We start from the raw sequence: 20,493 nt of genomic DNA on the forward strand, positions 1-20,493 counted from the left end.
ATAGAGGGAGAGAGGGAGAAAGGGAGAGAGAGAGTTGATTGAAATGGCGTGTGTCTGGCTGACGGGAGCCAGTGAGGGACAAAGCCCCTGCGAAGCCACGGCCACTCGAGCAATTATTCCTCCACGCTGCATTTGGATTAGTGCAATGGAAAGAAGCATATGTTTGGCCCGGGGCGACACTCCCCCCCTGGCTGACTGCAGAGGATGCAGGGAGAGACAGAGAGAGAGGGAGAGAGGGAGAGAGGGAGAGAGGGAGAGGCACAGAGAGAGAGAGAATGACTAAATCTAGAATATAAACTGCATTAACCGAGTGGAGAAACAATAACACAATTTTAATCCGCTCTTTTTTTCCCATATATTTGGAGATACACGAGTCCATGAAATTGTCAGACCTCAGTGTTTGATATGTGACTGGTGGACAACAACAGTGATTCACGATAACGCTCCGAATATTGCTTATTGTTTGTGTAAAAGCAAAAAAAAACAAAAAAAAAACGATAAAAATAACATTAAAATCTGGTTTAACTTTAAACATATAGGCTGTGTGTGTGTGAGTGTGTGTATGTGTGTGTGTGTGTGTGTGTGTGTGTGTGTGTGTGTGTGTGTGTGTGTGTGTGTGTGTGTGTGTGTGTGTGTGTGTGTGTGTGTAGAGATGCGTGCAAAGGGGCGCGTGTGACGTGTTCTCCCATGCAGATGTTACTAAAGACTAATCAAAAACCTCTCATTTTTGTGAATGAACCATATTGCGGTGGAATTATCGAGCTCCATTGCCTATCAGGAGTCCTTTTGTTTATTCAAAGTGACTTAATGTGTTCTAATCGATTACCTAATGTCTCAAGTAATCAAGGGCGATTTGGAGGAGTCATTGACCTCTCTTGGCTTCTGAGCCCTGGCTCATGGAGTGGGCATTGGGAGGGAAAGAGGGGAGAGGGGTGGTGGGGGGCATGGAGGGGGTCAACGCCAGCCAGGCAAGGGGCCAAATCTCCAAAATGACGGCTGATGTCAGAGTTGAGGACAATTAGCCATTTTGAGCTTCATTGCAAAACTTTAAAGTAACATAATTTGATTGCGCCAATAGCCGTATCAAATGTCGTTTAGCGGAACCTCGTGTCTTGTCCAAGCCGCGTGTTATTAGAGCAGCAGATTGAAATGAGTAAAAAAAAGTATAGAAGTAGCCCGGATTGACAGCGCTGCGTTTGAAGAAAACCCTGTCGATAAAGTGGCCATCTGGTTCCTATCACTTAGGACTTTGTCTTCTCCTAGTATTTCTAGAACATCAACATGTTTAGTCCATCAAATCTTTTATCAAAACATCTCTGCGCCATTAATAAGGGGAAACTTTCCAGCATTGTGTGGACACTAATCCACTGCAAAGGCCGAGCTTTTCTTTTTTCTTTCTTTCTTTCTTTTTTTCCAAAGTGGTGCGCAATAACTGAACATCTTCAAACAGTCACACTCACATTCCCCCTGTTTTTAAATGTTACAAGCACTGCTGGCTTTACATCAAATTCCACTCATACTAATACAACATATGTAGCAATGCAGTGGAAAAAAAATCTGGGCCTTGTGGGTCGCTGCCCTATATCTTCCCATGCAGGCAGGCAGCTCCAAAGCATTGCCTCGGAGCGCTACAGTGCAGACTGTTGTAGTGATGGTGCTACAGGGTAATTAGGCCATGCAGACACTCCTTTCACCAAGCAGTGATCTCAGCAGCATCAACTAAATACTGCCTGACCACAAACATGACTGCTAGCGTGTAAAGTGGATGGGGCACATTTGAACAGAACTGATGAGCGCAGCGTTAATGTGCAGCTGGTTGGAGATATAAAAAAAAGAAAGTTGCAGTTATAGCCTATGACCGACAGACAGTGTTCAGTGCATGCAAAATAAATATGTTCGCAGGAGGCTATTAGCACACAGACATGAATTCATCCTTTAAATTAATTCACCCAAAGAAAATAAAAACAACAACAGCAACTATTTAAAAATGAAATTATTTGGAGATGGCGCGCTGTCCACAGAGGAGCTGGTAGTAACTATGTCTGTCTGTGCTTGTCCTTGATTACATCTCTGCATGCAGCATGAGCGCCATGCAGCCCACTGAACCTGTCCCTGCCAGCACAAAAAATAATAAACACACAATTAAATATAGATATAGAAACAGATAGACAACTCCACCATCTGCCCCATTGAGGAGCCTTCGTCACACAAACTCCATCGCCTCCAACGTCAACATAGCCTTATATATTTTATTTCCTATATTGTAACAACAGGCCTCACACTTATTAATTACTATATGGAAACGAACTGTAATTGGTTTAGTTGATACAAGCAGCAGTTATTGGATTGAATTAAACCAAATTCAGCTGGGTATTTCTGTCTGCTCCTCTTCAAATTTCAGAATTTGTTTTTTTTTTCTTTCTTTTCTTTTTTGCAAATGACTTTTGCTGTGAGGCATTCTGGGAAACTAGCTCTACCTGTTTAAGATCAAATAAGCGTTTAAAAAAATACAATTTTGTATTAAAAATTTATGCAAATTATAGGCTATGGCATCGGTGTAAACAAACGACAGACAATGGGATTTGGAGTTTCTTTAACGCGATTCTATTACACGTGCAGACACCATTATAGGCCCTGGGATCCTCCTCATCTTATACTAATAATGCGAACAAACATCCACCATTGTTACAGATACCACTATTTCTAATGCGTTCGTTTCACCCTCAAAAACCTGTTTTCATTCAAGCAAACCCCTGATAAATTTATTAAACAACATTAGCATTAATGACACACGTGAGGGGCTTCCCCCTTTTCCGCTAATACCAATGAATGCTGTTTTAATACGATTGTTTTCCCTTAAAGTGACTATTTATGCTATTCCCCCCTCACATCCACCACAGCAGGAGCAGCCGGGTAGTCTCTCCCCTTTATGAGTGAGCTATTGTGCCTGAGGACAGGATCCCACACACAATCTGAGGACTGAGCCAACAAAAACAGGGCCTGACAGACAATGCTTCGCTTCACCTGCTCCAGCACTCTGCATCGCAATTATGCCAAGGACATGTACAGTTAGGTTTCATTCACCCTCCTGCAAAACAACTGCCTCAGAATTAAACCAGGGCCCCGAAAATCATGCAGATAATAAATATGGGTGAGGACATTGGAGAGAGAAAGAGAGAGAGAGCGAGAGAAGGGAGTGTGGGAGGGGAGTGGGGAGTGGGGAGAGGAGAGGAGGGGAGGGGAAGGGGGGTATTTCGCCCAGTGCTCTATCTCCCAGTGTTACAGTATTTTAAAGTGCATGGTTACCAGACAGTGAAATAGGAAAAGCGAGAAACAATACCAAGATGCATATATCACTGGACTGATTCATGCTCCAGATGAGATTGATTTCGAGCTATAGGTGCCACGCCATCAATATACAATCAAACTCAGCTCAAATGTTATGCAACGGTCTCCCTCTCTCTCTCTCTCTCTGCAGCAGCTCTGCACGAAAAGAAAAAAATCAAGCAAAGCAAAGCAAAGGCCAGCATCAGATCAGCCATCACAACCAACGAGGTAGCCACATTTCAAGAGTCACAAAGCTCAAGCAAAGGAAAACGAAAGAAAAGAAACGCACTAAACAGCAGTTAGAGCGCGAGATTCGTTATGATTATATCACAAAATATCCATACAAATCCAGCACACTGAGCACTGATTGTTCATTGATTACACTGAGAGGCAAACAACATAGCCCTAACAAATATTTGATGCATGTCTTTGAATAAGACTCCAGCACAGAATAAACGAGGGGGGGCAGAGCCAAATATAGCCTATAACAACCAAACATTGCACACCAGGCCTATATACATCTCAGAGGGTTTTAGCTGGAGGGGTGGTGGTGCTTCACACTTCAAACGCGAATATATCCATTGTTGTGAGCCATTTGGCCTGCATAAGATCCTGTGCTCTGAACTAGGGAGTTTAAAGTAAGAATTTTTTTTTTATTATACTTGAGGGAAACAATGAGTTCAGCTGCTTATTGCAAGGAGCAATCGTCAGGGGAGACTTAAGCTCAATTACTGTAGCCGTTCAGAATGGGAAAAAAAATACCAAGACAAAAAAAAAAAAAAAAAACAGAAAGAAAAAGCACCCAGGCTATCAGGCAGTGAATAAAAAATTAAAAGATATGAATAAAAATCGAGATGAAGCGTATCAAATATTTATTTTTTTTTCAGGGCAACAAAGGACTATAATACATTGACAGGCATGGGAACTATTGCCAGCACATGTCTATACAATACATCTAAAACCGCCTCCAATTTTGGACATTATCGGACATAACAAGATATCAGGTGGTCCCAAAAATGTTTTTTAGAATGTCTTCCAACATTTAAAAAAAAGACAATATTCCATTTATTGCTTTTATGGTGCTTCAAGGAGAGAACAAGGGGTGAAACGTATTCTGATTGGCACAACACATAAAAGCTTGTATAAAAACGAAAATAGAAACACACAGAACCAAAAAAAAAAAAAAAAAAAAAAAACAGTTCTCCTCCGGGTCTCGCTTAAGCTCTGTCTCAAATTAAAAACTGAAAATATGATATATAGAGAGAGAAATGGAAGTTTATTTCTATTAAATTTGTTCACTTGCTTCAATGTCGCCTCAACATGCTACAAGAGGGCTGAATTGAAATATCCCAGAGAAATTAAAAATACCCCAAAAAACTTCTGTTTTCTAAAAACCATAAAATCACATGAAAGAAGAACTAACCGAATATTCAAACCCACTAAAACAGGAGGCACCAGATAAATAAAAAAAGAAGTTTCAACAGACGCACCATATTTACAATTCCCATTAAATTACACATAAATAAATATATACATACATGAACACTGATTCCCTTATATAACCGTGAATCGTGTTGAAATTCAAAAAGTTCAAGTTGGTCGCTTGGAGAGAGAGAGAGATAGAGAGAGAGCGAGAGAGAGAGAGAGAGTCTATAACTGAAGTCATGACAGGGAGCTCTGTGGAATTTCTCTTTGTTTTCAAGTTTATTATTCACAATACTGATAAGAATTCATCCTCTTTCGCTGCGTTTTTGTCACAATCGTAAAATTGAGATATAGAGAGATGGGGTGGGGGGGTCCGCTGGATTTCAGTCCATTCGTTGCAGCTCATAAAAAGAAGGGAGTACATAAAAAGTCCTCTGGCTGAGGCAGTACACCTTTTTCCTCCTCGCCCTGGAGCTGGTCCTCTGCAGCCTTTTTTCTTCTCTTTTCTTTTCTTTTCTCTTCTTTTCTTTTCTTTTCTTTTCTTTTTTTTGTAAATAACATTTCGTGTGGTTCAAGGTGTTGTTGGAAGAAGAAGAAGAAGAAGAAAATACTTGCGTCATTTCCTCGTGGATCCAAAGTGGGATGTAAAAACAAAAAACATGTAAAACCACGCAAGATCAGGAAGTGGCACGATTAACTTTTATCAATAGTATTTATAAGGTATTTATAATATTTATATTGGATGAGTTGGTGGGGGCCGGAGGGAGTGGAGTGGAGTGGGGGGCGCAGGGGCGTTGGGTCGGTGTAGAAGAAGAAGGGCGCAGAGTTGTGGCCCTCGGTGAAGGCGGGATGGAAACATCACTTTCTGTGTTTCTCGTCTTTGTCTCCGCCTTTAGTGCCGTTATCTGAGTGACTGTTAGGGTTGTTGTTGAGGTACATTTTGTCCATGGCTTTGATAGCCTCGGTCAGATAGTTCTGCAGAGCCGTGACGGCCGCGCACAGTGCCGGGGTCCCAAAACCGTGCGAGATTAGACTGAAGTGGGTCAAGCAGCTCTGGATTCCCGGTTCAAGAATGGGCTGCGGCCGCGAGTTTCCCAGCGGCGAGCGGTCCTGGGACAGCAGGTCTGTGAACTCTTTACAGACTTGCCTGAAAACAAAGAGAGCAGCGTGTTAATGAGCATCTCAGCCCTCCTCCTCCTCCTCCTCCTCCTCCTCCTCTGATTGCATGTCATTTTAATACCACGATTCAAGTGGACACACAGCAAAACGTTCAAAAATCAAGCCAGTGCTGCAGGTGTGAGCCAGTGGTGAGTGGCCAGCCACTGTGCTGAGATAAGCCCCCCCCACCCCCCTCTTCTAAAAAAAAAAAAATCATCTTATTTCAATCATTAAAAAAAAAACATCTATTAGTGTAATGAAACTGTGGCTCTTTGATTCTAGAAATTAAAAACTTTGGGTAGGCTAAAGGAAAATGCCCCGGAGCCACAAACAGGTGGAAATTAATCTCTCAGCTCACTGCTAGGATATTTGACTTTTATTTAAAAATATAAAATTTCAGGAGAAAAACGTGAACATAAACGACTTGTTGACGTGAGGTGAAGCGTGTCAACGTTGAACTAAACAAGCCATATCAAAAATAAAATCAGAATAAAAATAATAAATGCTTTTAATTTTTCAAAAACACACATTTCCTCCATGCAGCAGCAGCAGCAGCCAGCTAGCTCTGTGAGTTTATGTAAAATAGAATAGTATAGGAAATTGCAGCGCGGGGTTTACTCTTCATTTCATGGTATACTGGTATCTTAATAACACTCAAAAAGCCCCATAATAAGCGGTTATAGCTGACAGCTGTTCGATTATAGCGGCCCATCATTAATATTAAATGCAGGCCTCTGCTTCTCTCTGTGCCTTGTGAGGAATTCCCATGTTTCAGTTAACGCATTGCAAAAAATAAAAAAATAAAAAATAAATAACCAATGGTAGCGCTGGATGAGAACCAGCTATCTGTCAGTGTCACTGCAGATCTCAGGGCAAACAAAATGCTGCTGTGAGTGAGTGAATGTGTGTGTGAGAGTGTGTGTGTGTGAGGGAGAGGGCCCAGTCAACACAGCAACAGCTCTATATTTAACTGTACTAAAAGTAGATGAATCATAATTGATAATAAAGCTATATATATGCGTGTGTGTGAGAGTGAGTGTGTGTGTGTGTGTGTGTGTGTGTGTGAGTGAGTGAGGGAGTGCGTGTGTGTGAGTGTGTGTAGTTTAAATATAAATAAAATAAGTGTCTCAATGAAATCCATAATTAACGGAGATGTCAAGTAGCCTACAGTTTGGAAGTGTGAGGCTAAAAAACGTGTGTTAATTAATTTTAGGTTACAGCCAGTGTAATATTAGAAGACATGAAGCAGCGTGGACAAGATATTTTATCATGATCACACATGATCTGGCACAGCTTTTTTTTTTTTTTTTTTTTTTTTTTTTTTATATATTTAAAAACAAAACAAAACTACACTCTCAATTAGCCCCTCCTCCTCTTCCCTTCCTCCCTCCCTCTCTTTGTGTGTGTGTACATAAACTGTCAATTACACACACACTGGCACAGACATTGGGATGCATTCGGTGTGACACAGTGAAATGTGATAATAGCACTTACTTCGTGGCCAATAGCATGTTTTTTCTTTGGACTTGTTCGTTTGGGTCGGAATGCTGACGGTTTACATATTCAGCTACTGCCTTGGCTGGAAACTCGGTCTCGCATACATAACCAAAATCCCTGGCAAGATGTACCGCTTCGCCTGAGAAAAGGAAGAAGGTGGGGAGGGGGAAAGAGAGAGAAAAAATATGAGATTGAATGTGTTTGCTTATTAAATATGGTTTCATCAAATTCAGCAGCAGTTCACACTCCGTGCTTTGGACTAACACATGATTAATCTGATGTGAGCGCAGCGTCCACTCTGTTTACGCGCTCAGACAGCAGGGTTATGGCACCTGTGCCTCCCTAACAACATTAATGACGATGAGAACAATAACAGCCCAGAAATAATAATAAAACAGCCCTGCGAGCTGTCAATACACATCAGGCTCCCTCTCTCTCCTCCCTCCACTCTCAGAGAACGCTTTAATATGGACGAGCAACAATAAGTGGATATGAAATATAGACGCAGCATCATGCTTAACACCATGTCATTGATTACCAATGCCTGCACGTTATTGAAAGTCCAGCAGATCACACAGGCATGGGGAGGCAATTTTAAAAGGCTATGTCTAAATCTCCCCCTTTTTTTCTCTCCCTTCCATAGTTCTTCTTCTTAGTGGTGCAGGTTTTTATTCTGGGTTGGGACTGGGAAAGAAATGCAGCCCTGCTGGACTTATCTGCTGGGAAACGGCCCCCGGGGGTGGGGGGTGGGGAGTTGTGGGTAGGGGGGGTGTGAGGAGGTGACGGGGGTCACGTCGTGTCGGTGAGGGATGAAACTTGTGGTTGTGATTGGCCAGAGAGATCAATCAAGCAGCAGCCTGAGCTACAGGCACAGGTGAGGAGACTGACAGGCCCAGGTAGAAAAAAAACAAAAAAAATATATAATAGAATAAAAACTGAGGAGCATCCAGTGATGCTGCAGCCGATGGTCAGTCTGACACTGGTCTGAGTCTGAGCTGCTGTTTTTTTTTGTTTTTTTTTAAAGTCTTTGGTTTTAATTTCCTGAAGCAGTTGAGTTTGACTGCGGGGCTTCCTGTCCATAAGCCTCTGCTCTGGAAGAAGGCATGCGCCAATTAGCATCAAAGCTCAAGTCCAGTAAACTCGTTTCCATAAAATGGAGGGGGACCATAAAGAATGACAGCTCTTCAGAAAACGCAGTGTCTCTTCACTAAATGACCGAGTGGCTTCACCCTCTGTGCCGCCACCACCACCACCACCACCACTAGCTCCCTTATTACTCACAATCAGACACATTTCTCCAGGCTCATTAAAATACAGCACCAAATTTCTACGAAGCACAATGAATATTGCATTCGGTCCTCCTCTGTAATAATGATTAACAGGGGCCAATGAACCATCGCAGGCTTTCACCTTTGGAAACCCAAGGCACACCAAATACCACTGCACTGAATAATAAGGTTCAACTGCAAGCAAAATGGATTTATCCAGTCGGTGGGGGGAAAAAGGCATCTTTCCAGCACCATAACTGACTAATTTATTCTTTAATAGGCCCAAAACATATAGCTCCCAATAGGTCAGCGCCACTCCATTTGCATGCAAGGGAAATCTTCACTGGAAACCAAAAGCATGGGAAGCTATTAACGAAAGAATTAAGTCACCATTAAAAATCAGCCCCATGCGCTGCCATATCCAGGCTGTATTAATGTTTGAAACAATGCAGGGTTAATAAATCAATCGACTTCTCATCCGTGAGGTGAAACAGCTCAGCGGTGCCCAATAAACAAGCCGCACTCAATAATTAACTGGACTTCAACACAAACTCATCCAGCGTATAAACTAGGCCAGTCGCGGACCTGCAAGTGTGCTCCTGAAAGCGAAGGCCAATGCTGCAAAGCCACTAGAATTACCAGCACCATCTCTCCCTCTCTCTCTCTCACTATCCACGTACACACACACACACACACACACACACATCCTTCATGGTTTATTACTTGCGAGGCAAAGTCGGTCCACATTACACGGATGAGCGCATATGCTGATTTCAAACACAGGAGAAAGAAAGAGAGGGAGAGAGGGAGTGAGAGAGAGAGAGAGAAATCCCAGTTTGCAAGCACCTGATATCGCGCGAGCAACAAGACCGGGAACGTGATTTACGATACCGACTTACCCTCGACTAGTGACGTCAGCAAGGTGACGTTGGCTGCCTTGCGTCTGCCCGCAGGTAGATTCAAGCCGATTTTATCCAGCTTCTCCCTTAAGGATCTTCCTCCGTTCTTTGACTTAGCCCTGTGACAGCGAGACAAAGCACAGATTCATTGTGGTGTTCATCACGTGGGGGAACATTGGTGGGCAAATATTTGAGAAAGAATAGCCTATAGCCTATAATATATAGCTATATAGATATTTTTCCTCTTTGAAATGGACATAAAGATGCTGCCCAGCAAATATGGCTGTGCAAATATCTCAAGTATATCATGTGGTAGTGGGGAGTTCAGAGACAGACAAAATGTTGTTTACAAGCAGGAAGTCATTCCTAGATTTATCTTTAATGAGAGGGCCTGTGCTCTATGTCTTGGATTTTTATTACACTTTCTGTATATGATAGGTACACATATTTACATTATATAAATATGTTTCAGCTCTGTTTTTTCCCTCTAATGAAACAGTGATTGGGCTGAATGTGGCCGGCCTTATACCGTCCAAACTATAACTAATACTAAAAAAGATTATAGAGCCCCAGCCTTTTCACCATGCAGACAAATACTGTACAAAATGAATAAATAAAACCCTACTTAATAGGCAGGCTGCGTGTCTGCAGCACTTCAGTAGACAGTTCACTAGAGACCAATGTTTTCATGTGTAATGCCTTCACTGGGCCTATAGAGCTGAGGTTGAAACAGACTAGGCCTACATTAATTTAGAGAGAGAGGGAGGGAGAGAGAGAGAGAGATCCACTGCACTAGGGAAGTTAATATGGAATTTAACAGACCCCTCCTGCTTTAAATGCAGGAGCTAGGTGTCATGGTTGGTCGATTTTAATTATTCTTGGTACAGAGGAGAGAGAGAGGGAAAGAGAGAGAGAGATGCATGCTCAAAGAGAGAGAGAGAGAATGGAGTAGAGTGAGAGAGTTCATACACACGCACACACAGGTATATAGACAGAGCAGATTTTTTTTTTGCAGGCTTCCAGTCTCAGACTCACCTCCTCAGCACCCCGCCCAGCAGAGAGGCGTTGAGGCATTCGGGCGGCGAGAGGCGTCTCTGCACCTCGGCCACCGTGACCTTGTACTTTGATGTGGAGCTGAGAAGAGAAAGGCGACCCGGAACTGAGCAGAACACCTCATTGGGGTTTACCACTCCTCCGAAAAGACCGTCCTTATTTACGGGGATGGAGGAAATATTGTTGTTCTTCGATAAAGACACTGGACCTAGCCGGAAAGAGAGCGGGGGAAAGAGAGGGAGAGGGTGGAGGAGGAGGGGGGGGGAGAAAGAGAGGATAGGGATGGTGGGATGGAGAGAGGGAGGGAGGGTGGTGGTGAGGGTGAGAGAGAAAGAGAGAGAGAGACCGTGCTCAGTGAATTTCATGCAATGCAGAGCCTTAACTAAATGAGAAGGGGGATTTAGGCCCCGGACTTAGAGTTTAGCACCACATGTGCACACATTCAGCAACAAGGACATGTAGAAAAAAACAAAAACACCAACACTGCCATAAACATAAAATATAACAATAGTGGTGGTGATAATAATAACAATGATGATGACAATAATTATCAGAATAATTATATATGTGTTTGCATGTGCCTAGCATCGTGACAGTGAGCCTCTGATAAAAAATAATAATAATTTAAAAAATAAAACAGAATATTTCAGTTCATCTGTTCTTTATCTGGATAAAACACCGGTCAGTGTGTTTTTCTCTCCAGCTCTCAGCTGCAGACACACACACACACACACACACACACACACACACACAACCCTCCATGCAGGAGCCGCGCGCTCCTCTTCCAACAGCCTATTTTTTTGTGTGTATGTGTGCGCGCTCGCGTCAACATGCACCGACTAGAGATAGGCTACTGGTAAAAGTCCAACCCGGTCTGACACACAGTATCCTCGGTATCCAGCGAATAAAACACCGTCGCTCGTGTGTGATTTCACACTGAGAGGGGAGTGGGGGTGGAGGTGGTGGTGGTGGGTTGGGGGGCTCCGCACTACTGGGCTTTACACCGTTTTGGTGTGCAGTAACAAAGGGGACTGTGCGTCTTTGGATAGATCACTTGTGACATTAATGGCTCAGGGGAGCCTAATAGAGACAATAGGAGTTAAACGAACTCTTGAGATTACTAATATAAGAAGCCAATTATCATGTTGATGCGCAGATAGACAGACTCAAAAAAAGAAGAAAGAATGGGGGGAAAAAAGACGGAATTAAAGACAAAAAAAGAAAGAAAAGTCGCTCCATATCTGATCCAGTGAGCTCTAATATGACCTGACAAAACGCTTTTAAACTTGACCATGAAAAAAAGGCCTCCTCGCGCTCTACCTTTATCATATAAACAAGTAAAAAAATACTGAAGCAGTATAATCCATCAGCTTCCACCAAAGAACTGCAAATATGAAAATTACACGCGGAGGTATTAGGAACCAGACCAGTGATTCTTTTTTCTTTTTTTTCCTATTTTTCCTCCAAGTCGAGTTCTGGTTCCTTCTCTAAATGACAAGACTATCACCCTGCACACACCAGGCCTGTGCTGTGCTCCATCCACCGGTACCAACTTCCATTTTAGATTTTGACCATGCAGTGTGATTTGCAAGCTATTGGCCTTCACCACCAAAGTGCCAGGATGGTCTATATAAGGGGCCTGTATCTTTGACCATCAATACCATGGGCTCACAAAGCACCAGCAGCTCCACTCATCTCCAACGCTATAGCTCTGAAACGCTGACAGTAAATTCCATCAGCGAGAGAGAGAGAGAGAGAGAGAGAGAGAGAGAGAGAGAGAGAGAGAGAGAGAGAGAGAGAGAGAGAGGAAAAAAAGGTGCAGCCAGTTTGATGCACTTGGAAACCATGTAATGAAAAATAGGCTACTGCATATTAGGATCAGTCAGGCGTTACCGCATTGCATCGAGTTCTTCTCTCCAGCAGAAATGGTGCGTGGTGTGTGTGTATGTGTGCGCGTGTGTGTGTGTGTGTGTCTAAGTGTGTGTGTATGCAGTGTGCAGCTTGCAGAAACATGCATGATATCTCGGAGGAAACTGCTTACCTTTTTTAATTACAGTCTGGTCGGGAATGTGAATTCCTTGATCCTCAACAGGCTGTGACACAAATGCACAAAAAAGAAAAAAAGAAAAAAAAAGGACAATTTTAGCACAAAAGGCACAAAAATATCAGCTCCAGTCCTGTGTCAGTAAATTTACCTCAGGAACGAACAAAGCCTGACAACAATCACCCCAACATGGAGGCTCTCGAGGCCCATTGCTGTTATTATTGTCCACGAGTGTTTTCAGTGGGGTTTACACTGATGGACGCATTACACCAGATCACAAACTCTAGACTTAAATAACGACGCTGTGTCGCCCCATAATCCTGACCTAATTTCGCCCTCATATTGGCTCTACTCACAAGGAAACTTCTAATCTAGATTGGATAGTAATTACGGCAGCGCAGCCTATTAAAGGCCTATGAACTAATTAGAGGATTATTGGTGTTTGTTTCTGATTAAAAACTGGGAGGAATACTCTCAATAAGAAGCAGGGTTATTGACAGTTGGAGCGCGTATTTATCATGCAACCTTAGTAATCGCAGCTATTACCTCAACTCAATCCACCAAACTCAATTCTCTTGTTAGTGGGCAATGCAATGTATCACAGTGTATTGTAGCCAGAGCGGCCAGCTTCATCTTTTTTTTCTAACCTAAGAAATCAAATAAAGTCCGAAGACACAAAGAAACCCCAGTGGAAATACAGGTGTATTGTGTTTCTCCTTTTTCTTTTTTTCCCTCCTCTCTATCTATTTCATTTAATTTATTTTTGAGTTATAATGCTCAACAAAAAAAACACCCACACGAATCTGGCACCTATAACAGCATTTTAAACGATTTGTTTCCAAATGTGTAATTTAAAAATATATATATATCATAAACCATACAAAATTGGTCTGTTGTATTTAAAAAACTCTTGAAAACACTAAAAAGATTTTTTTTTTCATGGTAATTTTCTAAGCAGTAAAAAAAAATGGCCGTATCAAGAGCTTCAATGAGGCACGCGAACTGAACTGATTGATCGCGTGTCATCATATTAAACAACAACAATAATAAAGTTTTGGTAATAGACTGATAATATCAACGTGGGGGACAATTATAAAAGGCAGCGTGTTTGTGCAAATATAATAATCGAAAATAAAAAATAACACCACCACCTTTAATTCTAATAATATTAATTAAAAATGGCAGTGGTGCCCATAATATTAATAATGAGTGCACTGTTGCCCTTTTATTAATTTATTTTGTTTGTTTTTATGTTTTCTTCTGCGTAAAGCCACCACACATAGAAAGCCAGGTAAACGCAGTCTCACCTGAACGTCTTCTAAAGAGTGAGGTATTCCATGGATAGGGATAGAGTCCGACAGTCCCGTATCGATGCCGTGGCCGGACGGTAACAGCACTTCCCTGCGGTACTCCCGGCACAGCTGGTGAGGCAGGCTGCGGTGCTGGTGCAGCAGGCCGCTGTCCTGACCCTGCCTCTGGCCCGGCCAGCCCGGGTGCTGCGGCTGCGGCTGGGCGTGCAGCGAGTTGAGGGAGTACGGGTCGTTGACGTGCGAGTAAGGGTCCTGAGACTGCGGGTAGATGGGCTGGTAGGGCGGGGGGAAGTACGGGGGCTGGAAGTCCGAGTTCGGTGTGTGGGAGAGCGGTGGGGCGGTCGTGTAAGGATTCTGGCCCACGCCGCCCAGTTGAGGTAGCCTGGCTGTCCCATTGCTGGTGCCGTCGTGGCGATCCTGGCAGGAGGAGGGGGACAGAGAAAAGTCTGTTTTAGCATCAACACATTTTCAAAAAAAAAGAAAGAAAAAAAAGACACAACACAACATGAACGTGCGTGTTTCCCTCTTTGTTTTAAGCGCTGGATGCTCTGCGGGCTGATGGTGGGGCTTTATCAAATATGGCCTGAGTGGATGACAGGAATTAGACCAAGTGTGGAAACGATCATTATTACAATTAGCCCTGAAATTAATTTTAAAACAAAAAAACACACCAATTCCACTGAAGGGATACAAGTCCACAAAGTTTTTTTTGTAAATATAATGACATGATACTAAAATTGCCAGAAGTTATTAGTAAAAAAAAAAATCATCGAAATTCCGGAGGTGAAATGCCCTCAAACAAATAAGCAAGCCTCGCATTATTTCATCATTTCTCCACAATGTCCCACGGGTTTTACGCATGCAGAGCTTTTGCAAAACATTTTTCAGCGTGGAAGGAGAGAAAGAGAGAGAGAAAAAAACATATTCTAACAAAATCTGATGTGCAAACAACAACTCGAAGTATCTGACACGGACACGGTGAAGCTCCAGCAACTTACCATCGCGGAAAAACTGTGCACTAACATCTGAAAGGATTTTAGTGCGACTCAAGGTAAGAATAAAGAGTTCACAAAAAGAAAAACACTCGGAGTGTTTTTTGGGGGGCGAACGGGGGTGGGCGAAGGGAATAACCAGCAAAAACAAAACAAAAAATAGATATTTTGCCCACGAAAAGACGTGTCTCCTGCAGGATCACGATGGCCCCGGCGATCAGATATGTGCCACAGTAGCAGGACGATAATCCATCAGAAAGAAACGGTTAGATCCCCGCTGCCCTTCATCTGGCTCTAAAAAAAAAAAGGTTGATATTCGGCGGTGCTGGTTGGATTTGGGTGGAAAAGTTTCTGTGGATAAACCCTCTTTTCTCCCGGCTCTCCTGGCTTCTATCACTCTGCTGCCGTCCCTTCGCTTGAGCTCATATTAGCAAAATAGCCGCTTCTTCGTCTCCCTCCTGGACTCCTAATAGAACGCGTTCATGACTATTAATATTACAGGAATACTCAATAATAGGAAAAGAATGGTCGGAAATCGGGTGTGAAGCAGAGGACGCAACTCAAGGCAGGAGTCTGCGCTTAAATGACGTCCATTGAAAGGAGGAATCAGTATATCTAATCAGAGATGGAGAGAGAGAGAGAGGGAGGGAGAGAGAAAGAGGGAGTGAGAGAGTGTGGAGGGAGTGGAGAGAGAGAGAGAGACAAAAAGAGGGATATTCACTGTCGTCTGACGAATCAGAGAGAGGGGAAGGAGGAGGAGAGGAGGGGAGGGGGGGGCATTTTAAAAGGGGTCCCAGGGCCAAAGCGCAAAAGTGAAAGAAAGACAGGAATGACGATGAGAGGTGGACCACAGACAGGGGAGAGAAGAAGGAGGCAGGGAAGGGAACAATGTGCACCTCTGAACTGGGTGAAAATCCAGCAGACAGCGCTATGGGCATTCCGTCCGGCTCGTTTCTACCGCTCATCCCTTTGTTTTCCACCTCAGACTCCGGCAGCGAGCTGTCCTCCATGCATGGGGGCTCCTCTCTTTCTCTCTCTCTGTTTCTCTGTCTTTCTTTCTCCCTTTCTCTTCTGATCACCGCCGAATTAAACCACCGATTCCTCCTCGACTCCAAAACAAAACAAAAAAAAACACCCAGAGTCAACACCGACTAACTTTTAACTTTGACCCGGAAACGCGGAGAAAAATTACCACAAAAAAAAAAAAAAAATCCCAAAGTCGCTCGCGTGTAGCCAGGGCCGCGCGCGGATCCGGCGCTCGAACCAACCAACTTTTAATGTGCGACTAACACAGCTCCAAACTCCAAACCCTCTCTGTCTGCTCCACCACGCGTTTTAAAAAAAAAAAAAATCACGAAACACTGTGTCGCGACCGGATATCCAGTAAACATTTTATTTCTTTTGTATATATTTTTTTATTCTTAATTTTTGCATCGACACAAGCGGGGATAAACATTTACCACCACCACTGCTGCCACTAACTACCACGCTGGTGCAAATCGGCACAACACGGGCGCGGAGGTTGCCCATGCAGCTTTTGTTTCCCTGCTCTCGGCCGTCCCTATCCACGCAGGACGCGGGTGAAAACACGTCTGACTGGCTTCTCCACTCCCTGAAACAAGTCCCTGATATTACTGCCAAAACTTTGTCTATGCCCACACAACAACAACAACAATCACTCAGTGTATGCACTCCACACAGACTCACACACGTGCACGTACAGTTGCATGCAAAAGAAATCGAAAGGCTCAAATTGCACGCGGATGTTAAAAGTGAAGGGTAAAATGTCACATTTAAGCAATAAATAAAGCGACTGTGTCAGCGCTCACTGCTGCCATTCAGCCTCCATATGTATTTGAATTAAACCCATGGTAAGTGCATATTATTATTTTAATGACTGCACGTGTCACTTAATATTTTTTGAAATTATTTTTAATGTGAATTTGAAGAGAAAATAAATATATGACTGGTGTAAATTTACTCATGCAAATAATGCAGACTATTAAATACAGATGCTTTGCCAAAATGCTATTATTATCTTTATTACTATTAATATTAAAAAATATTACTATTATTGTCATTATCATTTTTATTATGGAATTTGACAGGATATAAATGATAAAAGATATAAAAGAAGCTATGACATGGATTAAAGACATGGGATCTGTTCATCCACAAGTTCAATTCCATGTGTTCACTATCTGTCAAAAGAATGACATCTCTGCACCAAAACAATACAAACACATGCCCAGAATAATTAAAATAGTGAACTTGAACTCAAAAAAATACAAATAAATTAAATTAAATGAGACAAATTTTAAAAAAAGAGCCCCTTACCTCGCAATCTTCATATTTAATGTTATCAGTTAATTTCCAAAGCATTTTCATGGGTTGTTGAGGTGGGTATTGAGTACAGGTATCGCCTTATAGTCTTGTTTTCACTCAGTGAATTGTGCTCCCCGCTCAGAAAAACTAGTTTTATTGAAGCTGTGGGCTGCTGTCTCTGTCTTGCGCTCTGAGGTCTCCCTCTAATGGTGGAAGTAAAGGGCTGGAGCAGCTCTGTAATAACACTGGCACAGGGCCTCATTAGCATATCAACAGCCGTTTGATTCCCCCCATCTGCTCACACAACACCAATGGACAGCGCACAGGTAAAAACTAAAGCAGCAAGACGCTACACATGCTTATTATTTCTACTGTTCACTGAGGTGTGTGTGTGTGTGTGTGTGTTGTGAGTGTGTGTTTGTTGAGAGGAGGGGTGGGTATTGTCATGCATGGGGACCTGCATGCACCTGGGACGGTTTCTAGTAGAATTTCTTGCATGTCTTGCAGGGGGTTGGAGAGAAAACACACACGAGTCCTTAAAATGCTAAAAGTTAAATTTATCAGGAAAAACAGGAGCAGATGTCTTTACTGTGGAAGAACTTTTTTTTTCTTTTTTTTTTGGCTGAAGTGCACTGACTCGTTCTTGTACAACTCAGTGTCTTATTGATTAGTCTTCCAGTGCTTGGTGGGAAAACTGCAGCCTATGCAAATACAACCCTGCCACACAATTTTTTTTTTAAACAACCTTGTTTTTTTGTTGCTGTTGTTTAAACTCCCAAACTGTTATTTTAATCCCATTGAGAGTGGAGACCTTGAGAGGGCTATTCTTTGAATGTTATGTTAAAAAGGTGAGCCATTCGGAGCGGCTCTACAGGTCCATTGACTACATGTAAGGGCGCTGAGGTTTTTTTTTTTTGGAGGATGAGTGGGGGGGCGTAAATAATTAACACAACAACATGGCCTTGTTTCATTTGAATGAGCGGCTGGGGGGAACCTGGCTCTGCCCTGACGCCGGCCGAGCCCTCACCTCAGCAGGTCGTGGGTCAGGAGACAGGTCGCCACATCTTTAAGGCGTTGGCTCCTCTCGTTTTAAAACCCTTGGATTACCATTTTTGGCGGAGTGCCTCTCTTTACGATCAACTTGTCATTAATGATAATGGAGCGATGAAACTGGCTGTCAATGACAGCCGTGCACGCGGGGTTTTTTGTCTTTCTAGAAATGTGGCCTGGGTCTGTTGCTGGTACCGGTCGACCCGTGTGTGTTTTGTTTTAGAAACGAGTGAAACTCAAGTGTGGTTTTGTTTCAGCAAAGATCTCAGGACATCTCTTAAACCCCCCCTCACACACACATACACACACCTTAAGTTACAAATAAAGCGAGGCCATAGGTTTTCAGTGAAGCACGGACGATTTAAGGACTAAGACTGAACACTAAGTCTATTATGGGATTCTGTGCAAGTTATGAATTTAACACATGTCATCCACATTTGGAGCAGCTATGAACATATGCGAAGTGCATTATAGAAAAGTTACAGTTTAAACCAAAGAGTCCACGACAATATTTTTGCATAAATGATGAGTTTCTACACACAAAACTATAGTTATTTCTAATTTCTATATGAAAGCACACCTGTGTGTCAGTGTGTGTGTATATGAAACGCGCAGGAAACCTCACAGCCTTACAACAACACGCTCACAGCTGAGCCTGAGACGAACTATTAGGGTCTCCAAAATAAAACACCCCAAACTGCTGTGTATGTTCTCCTGCCTGATAAAAATCTATAAGCTCCTCGACTCCACCGTGAGACCTGCACCACCTCACTGTACAAAAGATTTCACGGTGCTTGTGCAGCCTCATCCTGCAACTAGTCGACACTTTGACAGTCTTCCATGGATTTTCACAGCCGTCTCTTTGTCTTAAAAGTAAGCAGCACATACCTGCCATTCCCCCATCTTGCCCATAATTGACATTCTTTGTCTTCTGTTGCCTTTGGTGCTTTGTTTTTTTAGTCGATCCGGCGCTGTGTCTCTCGCATTGAGCCTTCTGGTCCCAAAGTAAACCTACTTTTTTTTTTACCTGGACCGGATCGCCTCACCTGGCCATAAAAACGGTGCGAGGCCACCTGGTGACGCATGCGCACTGCAGCGGGTGTGGACTAGAGGAGATAAACTACCTGGGAAAAAAGTGAAATGTCTTTTTGTTAGGGTCTGTCATAGTTTGGTCCATAGATTAAATTAAAATAAGTTTTATTATGATAAACCAAAACGAACCAAAAAGCTTATAAATTATTTAATGTGAGTGATACACTCAAAACAAGCACCACCCACAGCTTTTACTATGAATAAAAATCACTAATTACATCTGTTCATTTGCACTTTCTCCAATAAAAATCCATATTTTATACAGTGGCTTCTTTGCACGAGGTGAATTTACATCAGAAATTCATTTCGTTTATAGAAATTTAGCAAAATGTATCGCTCACATGAAAAGTTGTTTTACCCTCCGCATAAAAATACTAATAAAGCCAATAAACATGACTTTTTATTTATTTTATTTTTTTCATATTCATATGCTTACGTTATCAGCTAAGGAGCAGGAAGCAAATGAAAATATACTAAATTATGTAGGTTATGTTTTGTCTTCATGTGACATGAGAGGGAAAAAAATGACATCTTTTATAAGTCAATTAACCTTTTCTTTTTGTTCCTCTTCTTCAATGTTTTGTCTTGATAGAAAAACATGAATGCTCACTACAAATGAAACTGTGTCAAGTTAAAAAACTTGAAGGTTAACTGCCAACATCATTACTTGTGCACAGAGAGCTACACCCTGCCATTGTGAGGGGGTCATTATTTATTTATCCACTGTTTATTTCTAATACATACTTACGTAGACCCCTCGGGCCAAGAGCGAATGAGCTTTCCCCTCTCTCTGTCTCTCTCACGCACGCGCGCACACACATGGACACACGCACACACACACACAGGAGAGCAACATGCGCTCACATAGGTGATAATAGTCTGAGCTTTAAGTCAAAAAAAAAAAAATCCCCCTCTTCTCTTCTTTCAAGTTTCAGGGGAGACTCATGCAGACATGGCTGGAGACGGGACATGCAGAGCTGCGGTGCAGACAGCTGCACGCTCGCTCCTGTCACTGATATTAAACATATTCCATGCATGCGCTGGGAATACTGG

General features: G+C 42.7%; 1 protein-coding gene across 3 annotated transcripts; it reads right to left on the reverse strand.

Annotated features, from left to right (window-relative positions):
* Positions 1-5,610: 5,610 nt before the first annotated feature.
* On the reverse strand, positions 5,611-19,269 carry tfap2a (transcription factor AP-2 alpha; the record flags this gene model as incomplete). 3 transcript variants are annotated; one of them, XM_083995929.1, is made up of 8 exons in its annotated part: positions 5,611-5,899; positions 7,405-7,546; positions 9,575-9,693; positions 10,610-10,835; positions 12,669-12,720; positions 13,979-14,398; positions 14,980-15,006; positions 17,311-17,361. In XM_083995929.1, 8 exons carry the CDS (start codon positions 17,359-17,361, stop codon positions 5,611-5,613), a joined length of 1,326 nt encoding a protein of 441 aa, XP_083852055.1. The 3 variants fall into 3 exon arrangements, with proteins under 3 accessions (XP_083852055.1, XP_083852057.1, XP_083852056.1); XM_083995931.1 differs by lacking the exons at positions 14,980-15,006; positions 17,311-17,361 and adding an exon at positions 19,237-19,269; XM_083995930.1 differs by lacking the exon at positions 14,980-15,006.
* Between the last annotated feature and the right edge of the window lie 1,224 nt (positions 19,270-20,493).

The sequence above is a fragment of the Trachurus trachurus genome (genome assembly GCF_905171665.1).
Source record: "Trachurus trachurus genome assembly, chromosome: 20".
NCBI lineage: Eukaryota > Metazoa > Chordata > Actinopteri > Carangiformes > Carangidae > Trachurus > Trachurus trachurus.